Source organism: Chrysochloris asiatica, unplaced genomic scaffold (genome assembly GCF_000296735.1).
Source record: "Chrysochloris asiatica unplaced genomic scaffold, ChrAsi1.0 scaffold00047, whole genome shotgun sequence".
Taxonomy (NCBI): domain Eukaryota; kingdom Metazoa; phylum Chordata; class Mammalia; order Afrosoricida; family Chrysochloridae; genus Chrysochloris; species Chrysochloris asiatica.
The window spans coordinates 10,075,188-10,084,701 of record NW_006408565.1 but is presented as its reverse complement, the minus strand read 5'-3'; the positions used below and the strand labels follow the sequence as shown (position 1 = coordinate 10,084,701).

Sequence of the window (9,514 nt, the reverse complement as noted above, 5' to 3'; positions counted from 1 at the left end):
CTCATAAGATTTGTTGTCTTGGAAACCCTATATAGCACAGCTATGAGTCAGAATTGATTCAATACAAGTGGATTTGGTTTGGGTATCGAGACTAAGACAAGTGTATTACTAAGAGAACTTGTCTGCAATCGTCCACTGGCCACAGAGACATGTTTAAACACTGATTGTTTGGAGTAAATCTGTGCATGTCTAAACTAGAACCATAGTAGCTATACTTGTTGACTTAACCCCGTATATATTTAAAGCATCACGGATCTTCTAAGACCATATAGTTCTTTTTTTCTGTCTGCCCCACTTTAGAATGTAATCTCCATGAGGACAGGAAACCTGATCTGTTTTGTTTGCTGATGCATTTTCAATGCCTAGAATTGTATCTGGCACATCTTAGGCCAAGTACAGGGTCTATGCACATGTCCCTGTGGGTTTTTGGGCTTCAAAAACAAGCACATCTAGGTTAATGCACTCCCCACCCTAATAAGCTATACCCACTGTGTTTAGTGAGTGCCACCTCATACCCAGGCTCAAATGAACAAATCAGGTAGGACAAACCTGGGTGGGCCAGGCTGGGTGTGGACGCTGCTTTCAGTCACCAATCCGAGTCAGTCTCTCCACCTACTCGTCCAGCAATTTTAAGTCCAGGTGGGGCTACAGGCACCCATAGGGACCCACTGAGGTGAGGCAGATTGTTCACCGTGGCAACCTGGGGCCTCTTCTGCAACCTTGTGTTTACTACCTTGCTTGGAACCATCAAAGTCACCACTTCAGAGGCCCCCTAATGAGGCTGGATAAGTTAAGGGTTTTGCTATTCCTGGATCAAAGGGACTAGGTAAACAGTGGGTAGCGTCCAGGCTGGTGACTGGCTGATGCCCTCAGGTAACAGCTCCCTGGGAGCTTGTGGCTGACATCAGCTCCCAGACAGCCTCAAGTGGTCCCTCTGGGTTTGAAAAGAGATCTTGTCTTTTTAATGGATTTGCTTGGAGAGCCAGAGCATGCCTTGAAAGAAAGGTGGTTTTCCCACCAACACTTGGGGTGAAGGAGGAAGCTGGAAGGCTGAGGTAGCCCCACACAAGTAGCGAGGCCCAACCTGGGCTCCAGCTCTGGAGGACTCTGCAGCCTCAGTGCCCATCTCTGGAGAGACCTTCAGCTAATTCACCTAGTTCATTCTCCAGCTGCTCTTGGATGGAACTGGGGTCAAACAACCTGACCAGGGGTGAGGAAACCAGGACCATGAGACTCTAGGCAGAAAACAGTCAAGTATTTGCTTTTTAACAGGACCGTGAGTGCCACTTTAGACTTGCTGAGGTACCCTATAGGTGCAGGTCACATGTGTGACCTGAGCACCCACCACATAGGTGTCAAATTAGAGCTGTGTTGAGGGTCATGGGCAGTCCCTCAGCCATAGCCCAGTCCTGACAGCCAGTAACCCTTCCCACTCCCAGGTGAGCCAGACTCAGGCTGGAGGAGGCAGCGCAGCCCCACAGCGATGGAAAGCATGGCACTGTGCTCAGCGTAGACAACTTTATTGACAGGTGTTTAAGAGTGTAAAACAGTAACAAATCCAGAGGGCTGGGAAAGGAGTTTGGGCATGGCCCCTGTCCACCAAGTGAGGACCCTATAATCAGGCCAATGGGAAGGGGACACTTGACTCTGGTCATTTTGGGCCCAGCACTCTCCAAAGAACAAGCTCCCTGGCAAGAGGGCTCTTCATGATACTGGGAAAGAGAGCAACATCCTGGAAGGGATATAAGTAGGTCCTGTCCCATGCTGCTATCCTGTGCACACCTAGACCTCTCAAGAGGAAGGTGGAGAGTTGGGAGACTGGGCTAAACCTACCCCTTCCCAAACCTGCTTCCCTCCTCCCAATGATTAGATAGGCTGGACCACTGTTAATGGCCCAACCTGACTCAAGGTGAGTAGTCCCCCAAACAATGAATTTTCACTGTGTTTGGGCTACAGGCCCTTAGAGGAGGCTGCTGAGATCGCTGTGGGCTGACCATAGCCAAAAAGTCCTTTCTGAGCCAGGGAAATTAACCCAAGATGCTGGGCACTAGACTACCAATCCAAATTTGCTTTGTCTCCTGAAGGTGGTTGACTCCCCCCAAGACAAATGACCCCAGCACCCATAATCATGCATTCCAAGAGTGCGTAACCAAAGGACCCTCCTGCCCAGAATCCCAGCTTGGCTGTTGTAAGCCCACAAGGGCCTCCCTTGAGCAGTCTGTTCTGGTTCAATCAAAGGTGCAACCCTATAGCAATGCTGGGCCACCTGCCACAGGCTGGTTGTCTCTGGTCATGTTCTCCACACCTTCTTGGAGATCCCACACCATCCAGTAAGGTCCAGCCTCTTTTGGCCAGGGTCCCAGTCAGTTACAAGGCAGCCAGGTGGGGTAGGCGTGGGCCCGGGCCAGCAGAGGTTGCACAGGGGTCACATAGTAATTGACAGTGGCTGGCATAATCCCGTCGGGGCCTGGACGGTGCCAGGCTTGGGCAGCGGTGGCAGCTGGGCCCTGCTTGGCCAGGGCCTGCAGGGCCATTGAAGCAATGAGGTCTAGTGTCTGACGGCGCTCGTGGTTCATGAGGCACACAGTACTCTCGTTGACTACCCGGTGCAGCATCACCAAGCAGGCGTAGCGGCGGGAGGCGTCAGCTCCACCGAAGTGGGCCTCCAGATAGCGCTCCAGTGTGCGCTGTTGCTCCACTAGGTCTGGAAAGTCGATGAAGAAGCGGGAGCACATGTAGCGTTGCAGGGCACGGACGTCAGTATTAGGCCGAGGTCGGAAGCCCCGTACAAGGAGGTGGCAGTATTTGAGGAGACCACCTCCTCGGATCTCCTCGGGGTTGCGTGTGGCGATGACATGGTGCCGCAAGTGCTCCAAGGCCTCAGCAAAGTCCCCGTATAGGCTCTCGCCTATCACTGTTGGGTGGAAGGCCTCAGACATGGGCGCGGAGGAACACTGACTAAAGAGCAGCAGTGAGTCCAGGATGATCTGGAATGAGTCCACGCTGAACTCGAACTGGCGCCTCACTGAGTCCACGAACTTGAGCTCCATGTTCTTGCCACTCTTGTTGGATAGTGAAATGAGGCTCCAGTTGTCCGTGTCCGTGCACACTTTCACCAGTTTCTGCACGTAGGCCTCCTTAAGGGTCAATGGTGTGATCTTGGCTCGGCTCACCCCGGCCGGCAGAAAGTCCAACAGGCAGGCCAGCACCACCTCCTTGGTCAGATGGAAGGATGCCTCACTGCGCAGATCCACACGGAACACTAGGTCCAGGTCCTTGTAACCCAGACCACTCTCGGGGTGCAGCACATGGCTAGCGGCGGAGCCATGTAACCGTACACTATGTACACGCAGTCCCTGTTCCTCCAGGCTGCTGCGGACGACCTAAGGGGATATGCGGGACAGGAGGAAGAGGAGTCAGGAGCCTGGGGCCTGTGGTCTGCACCGCGGGCTTCCATGTAATATAGTCAGGCCCATATTACCACTTATCAGTTGTTGGGCCACTGGAAAGTCATATAATTCTCTGAGCCTCCATTTCCTAATCTAGAAGATGGTTCACTTAGAGGTACGACTCAGAAGAACAGCAATAATAATAGCAAACACATACATAAAATTAACTAAGCACCAGGTGTTGATCTAAGATATAAACTTACTTAACTCTTATAATAACCCTAATAGTACCTATGAAGTACTATTATTCCCACTTTACAGATAGGGAAATGGCAGCACAGAATGGCCAAGTAACTTGCCCAAGGTCACACAGCCGGTGAACGCAGTGCTGCAAACTAAATGCAGACAGCCTTAATCACTAAAACCCATTGCAGCTGAGTAGATTCTAACCAAAAGCAACCCTATAGGACAAGAGTCCTGGGTGTGGCACTGTTGGATAAGCACTGGAGTGCTAACCGTAATGTTGGTGGTTCAAACTCACCAGCCACTTCTTGGAAAGCCAATTGCTATGGGTTGGAACTGACTCAACAATACTTAACAACTACAACAACAACAAGGACAGAGTAGAACTGCTTCACAGGGTTGTCAAGCATGTAAATCTTTACAGAAACATACAGTCACAAACTTCTCCCACAGAGTGGCTGGTGGGTTCAAACCGCCACCCTTCTGGTTAGCAGTTGAGTGCTTAACCACTTATCACCAGAGCGCTTTTAATTTCACTCTGAGTCCACCTAAATGTGTTGGCAATATAGTTATCAGACCACATGCATTACCATACTAACCCTTTTAATAATCCTATATTTTGTTGTTGTTAGGTGCCATCGAGTCAGCACTGACTCATAGTGACCTTATGCACAGCCGAACGAAACAATGTCCGATCCTGGGCCAACCTCACTACTGTTGCCACACTTGAGTCCATCGATGCTGCCACCTGGCCAATCCATCTTGTTGGGGATCTTCCTCTGCTATGTTTGAGAAGTATTATTTTAATTTATATATGGGGAACCTGAGACACAGCTTAAGCCATGTGCCCAAGGTCACAAAGTGGCCAGGCTGACACTAGAACCCAGGTGGGATTCTAAAGTCCATGTCTGCTTTTTTGACTATGACACACTCATCCTGACAAGGACCCAGTGTGGTAAATGCTATCATTTTACAGATGAGAAAACTGAGGCATATAGTAGCGAAACACACAAGGCTCCGAGTAAAAGCTACTCAGAAATGGCAGGACTGTTTCCACTTTTTGGAGAGAAGATGGTTGGGTCAAGATCTCAGGAAGCCTCAGGAGCCAAGCCTTATTTTCTGTCCTCAAATAGCCCCCAGGCCTGAGGACACAGGAACATGGCAGGTAAATCCACAAAGTTACCTTGAACTTGTTCCTTTGGCCAGAGGCACCAGCTAGGCAGAAGAGTGAAGCTGGGGCTGGACATTGTTTCCTCAGCAACCCAAAGCTGCTGTGCTGAAAGTGACCAGGTGACATTCCTACCCAAGCAGCAACGCAAACCCCGCCTTACTGCTAAGTCAGCACCTGGCCAAGCTGTCCTCCTCACCTCAGCAGGGAATTACTGCAAAGAATGCACTCAAGTGCTGAGGAGGCAAGCACAGTGGGGCAATCTGAGGCGGGCGGTGCCCTCCAGGAAGGCTTCCGGGAATGGGGAGGAGGACTCTGTCTAAAGGAAGGTACTACAAGAGGCAAATGACCATCAGGAACCCAGGGAGGGGACAGGAAAGTGGGGGATTAATATCGGCTGGGTGCCCACTGGATGTCAGGATTGGACCTTCTCACTAGAACCTGCAGGGGAGACTTTATGATCTTCATTTTATAGATGGGAAAACTGAAGCTCACAGGAGTGAAGTCACCTACCTGCCCTTGGGTGACAGGCAGAGGAGACTTCAAACCAAGACTCTACTACTTTATAGTACCAGTGTTTAGAAGTGGCAGAGACTAGAAAAATCCCAAAATGAAGGCAATCCTCAAGTTACTGAAGCCCAAAACTTGAGCAGTTGAGGAGTGGGGAGGTGGGTGTTGGGGTGCCTTGGTCAGGCAGACAGAAGAGGATGGAGGTATAGGGTCAATTGCTACGGTGCCATGTAGGCTAAGGAGAGAAGTGGTCCAAAGACCTTGGTCCAAGGACTCTGCTAGACCTCAGAACGGAACAACTCGCTCAAGTCCCATTAGAGCTAACTGAGTCTTACTCAGTGCCAACCCCTGCTCCCATCTGGTGCCCACCCCAGGGCATGGCATCTGGTCTGGTGAGTAGGCAGCAGTACCCTCGTAAAATCCCCTGCGTCAGGCCCATGGGACAGGCTGTGTCAGCTAGCCAGCGGCTGTTGTCTCTTTCCCAGGTGTGACTATAGCCAGCTTGGCAGGCAGTTCCCCAGATACTACCACACCCAGGAACTGTGGGGCAGCTTAGAACCTCCTGAATCAAACTTTCCAGCAGTGCAGAGGGTTTGTGCCTGCGTTCTCCCTTGTCCTGTGCCAAGGCCCTCTCCAGAGCAACTCTGCTCCCAGGTCAGCTGCTGAGAGCTGCAGGAGACTACAGACACTGTCCGCCAGCAGGCTTGCCAAACCCGTATCTAGAGGTGCCTAATGCAGTCCCACTGGCTGCAGCTGGAGAGTCTGGATTTCTATGATTGTCTAATTCAACCATCTGGACTCAGAGAGGGCAAAGGACTTGTCCAAGGTCACACTATCAGTGGCCCACAGGGCTACAGGCAGGATTCCCTACAGCCAATGTACAGGCAAGAACAAGTAGTTCTAGCTACTCACATTACTGTTGTAAAAGAAGCCTTGTGGGAATGGAAAGGGAGAAAAGTTCTAATTCTCAAGCTGTGAGTCAACTCAAGACTGCTGAGAAGCCCAATGTCAACAACCAGCACCCCGACAAGACACATCCTCACTGCTTTTGAAATTGCCAGTTGCAGATACCTGTCAGAAATGTCTTTCTCCCTGTGGAGGCAGCTGTGGTAGGTCAGGTCAAAGCACAGGTTCTCTTTGGATTCTGGAGCCCGAAAGGGCCTTGGAGAGCAGGGCAATTCATCTCATTGGACAGATGGGAATACTGGTCCAGCAAAAGGAACTGACCATAGTTTAGGCCCCAAACTTTCCAGTCCAGCTCAGAAAACTGTCACCCCTCCCCCTACAACTGCTGATGGTATCTCTTACCTGCTCAAGGAGGGCAGTATAATACTATCTGACTTAAAAGTCTTCCCACCTGGCTAATGGTATCTGGAGGGCAGAGAGGCTGGGTCCCAGTGGTTAAGTGCTCAGTGTTAACCACAAGGTCAGAGGTTTGAACCCTGCAGTTGCTCCAAGGGAAACAGATGTGGCTGTCTGCATCCATAAAAGATTACAGCTTTGGAAACCCAATGGGGCAGTTCTACTCTGTTCTGTAGGGTCACTATGAGATAGCATAAACTCGGTGGTAACGCCTGGAACACAGGAAGCATTTGTAGCAAAGGCAGTTTGGACCAAATTTCAAGGTACCTCTTGTCCCTGCAGAGGGGAACTGCCACACTGGGCTCCAGTGACCCCTCCTCCAATGCCTGGGTACCATAAGCCTGAGCCCCCATGGTTGGCCTGACTGTCCTGGGAAGAAAAGCCTGCATTGGTTTTCTAGTCACCCAGACTAGAGCGGGCAGCCCAGGAATGCTTTGTTAAGTACCACTGGGGCTTCTGGTGAGTCAGCCCAAGAGAATCTGCCCCACCCCCTCCCATTCCTCAGGAGGGAGGGAGAGGTAATCCCCCAGAAAGTACCCCACCCCCTCTGCCAGAAGCTGAAGCATCTGCCTTCTCAGAAAGAAAGCCCATCTGCAGAAATTGTGGCTGGATTTTCTGGTTTCTTCCATAAGGGAATTCACCCAAGGCCTAGAAGTTGAGTCTTGGGAGCTGGGGAAAGGGTATGAAAATCTTGAACCCACAGCAACCTGTTCCTGAGATGACTCAAAAGATTCCCAGGGTTTGATTTTCATCTCATTAAGTAATATTAGTTCTCATGGCCCTCTTGGGGACTCAGCTTCTCCAGCTATGAAATGGGTATGATAATTAGCATACCCTGGTATTTTAGGACATGACAATGTCTGATTAAGTTGAAAGAAGAGTTTTGAGTTTACAGCTGTTGAGTGCCACTGAGTTAGTTCTGACTCATAGAGATCCTGTATAGGGTTTCTAGGAGCATCTGGTGGATTTGAACCACCAACCTTGAGTAGTCCAGTGCTTATTTTACAGCACCACACTAGGGGTCAATGAGGACCAGGTAAAAGGAAGAGTTGAAGAAAGATATGGGAGAAGAGCTTCTAGAATTCACTGGACCATTTTCTCAGAAGACAGGTGGGGCCTCAGACTTGAGGGCCCTTCACTCCTGGGGAAGGGGAGAAGAGAACACCTGATGATGTCCTGGGTGTTGGGGACATCAGGCCTGGCACTTAATGAAGCCCCTCCTGACATGACCCTTGCTAGGATTTCTCAGTCTTTCCACCTTGCAGGAGGTTTCTGAGCCTAGGTCTGAGAGCCCAAAGACAGAATCTACCTCTGAGACCTTGAGATCAGCAGTGGGGATGAAAAGTTACTTTGGATGCAGGTATGCACATTTACCCCTCTAAACCACCTGGCATCTTTGTCTTTGCAGACACAGGGCTATTCTGGGGGTGGGTGGGTGGGTGGGTGGGTAGGTGCTCTGCACTCCCTCTCTTCTCCCAGCTAGGGCTGGGTGTGTGGTCTGTAGAGAATCTGGGGGCAGAAACAGCAAGTGGGTTGGGATTTTGAGGGCAGGGGGAAAAGGAGCTGTGCTGTACGATTTATTATTATTACAAACCCTAACTCGACGGCACTTAACGAATTGGAACCGACTCGATGGCACTGAACAACAACAACAACAACCCCTCTTTGGGGCTGTTTCCCCAGCTGTCCAGAGAGTACAACAGACTCAAGCGCCCCACACTCTCCTTCCAGCACCCGCTCACCTGCACGATCTGCCGGGGCTGCACGCTCAACGTGGGGAAGTTACCGCGCCCGTGAATGGGAATCGGCTCGCTCAGGAGCGCGTCCAGCCGTTTCACCTGCGGCCAGGTTAGCCCGCTACGATGTCGTTCCAGGGAGGCCGATGAGGCTTTCGGGTCGGGGCCGCCGCCTGCCGGGGCAGCCGTGGCCACTGCCGTGGCCGCAGCCGTCCCCACCTGCGCGGCCGCCCCGTCCGGACACTCAGCTCTGCTCTCCGACGGCATCATCCGCCCGACCCCGGATGGCAGACACCAGGGGTGGTTTGGGGGAAGAGGGCAGGGAGAGCGGCTGGGCCGGGCCAAGGCCGGGGGCGCGAATGCAGGGACGGAGCGGCAGGGACGGCGAGGCAAACCCAGGGCACACCTCCGACGGCGACGACCAACCGACCCTAGAGCCCGGGGCCCAGGGTCCCCCCTACTCTTATAGTCCGTGGGCCACGTGCCCATTGGTCTGGCTGCACTCACGGGAGCCGCCCCGCCTCTCGACGCCCCTGACATTGGTCAGTAGAGCTTTGCACGTGAGTCACTGGTCGCTAGGGAGGTTTTGATTGGCTGGAAGGCACACCCCCGACTTCTTCGGCAGAATTCCCTCCTTTGGCCTTTAAAGATTTCTATCCACTTTGATTGGCCCTTGTAGGGCCTAGGTTTAAAGGGACATCGCCCTCCAGAGGCCGTGGGGAGGAAAGTGTCGGAAAATAGACATTCCAGATTTAAAAATTCATTTTGGCGCTAGCTAGAAGTATTTTATGTACACAGCACTTTTTGTTAAGTGCTGTCAAACCGGTTCCTACTCATAGTGGTCTCCCTGTATAGGGGTTCCAAGGAGCGGTCTGGTGAGTTTGAACAGTCAACCTTGCAATTCAAACGACGTTGCAGTCCAATGCATTATCCTGAGTGCATTATCCAGACAAGTCCCTTAACCTCTTTGAACATTCATCTGCCCCAGAGAAGGTGATAACTACTTTTTTCTTTCTTTCTTTCTTTCTTTCTTTCTTTCTTTCTTTCTTTCTTTCTTTCTTTCTTTCTTTCTTTCTTTCTTTCTTTCTTTCTTTCTTTCTTTCTCT

At 51.3% G+C, this 9,514-nt stretch overlaps 1 protein-coding gene across 1 annotated transcript; it reads right to left on the bottom strand.

Moving 5' to 3' along the window:
• Positions 1-2,363: 2,363 nt before the first annotated feature.
• On the bottom strand, positions 2,364-8,678 carry FAM46B (family with sequence similarity 46, member B). The gene is made up of 2 exons (XM_006862245.1): positions 8,415-8,678; positions 2,364-3,383 (listed from the first exon to the last, which is right to left on the bottom strand). Exons 1-2 carry the CDS (start codon positions 8,676-8,678, stop codon positions 2,364-2,366), a joined length of 1,284 nt encoding a protein of 427 aa, XP_006862307.1.
• Positions 8,679-9,514: the final 836 nt, after the last annotated feature.

Bases quoted from the DNA above. Each gene is read 5' to 3' on its own strand.
- FAM46B (XM_006862245.1), bottom strand. From the start codon at position 8,678: ATGATGCCGTCGGAGAGCAGAGCTGAGTGTCCGGACGGGGCGGCCGCG. The intron at 3,384-8,414 runs GTGAGCGGGTGC...ATATCCCCTTAG, and splicing joins AGCCCCGGCAGATCGTGCAG to GTCGTCCGCAGCAGCCTGGA.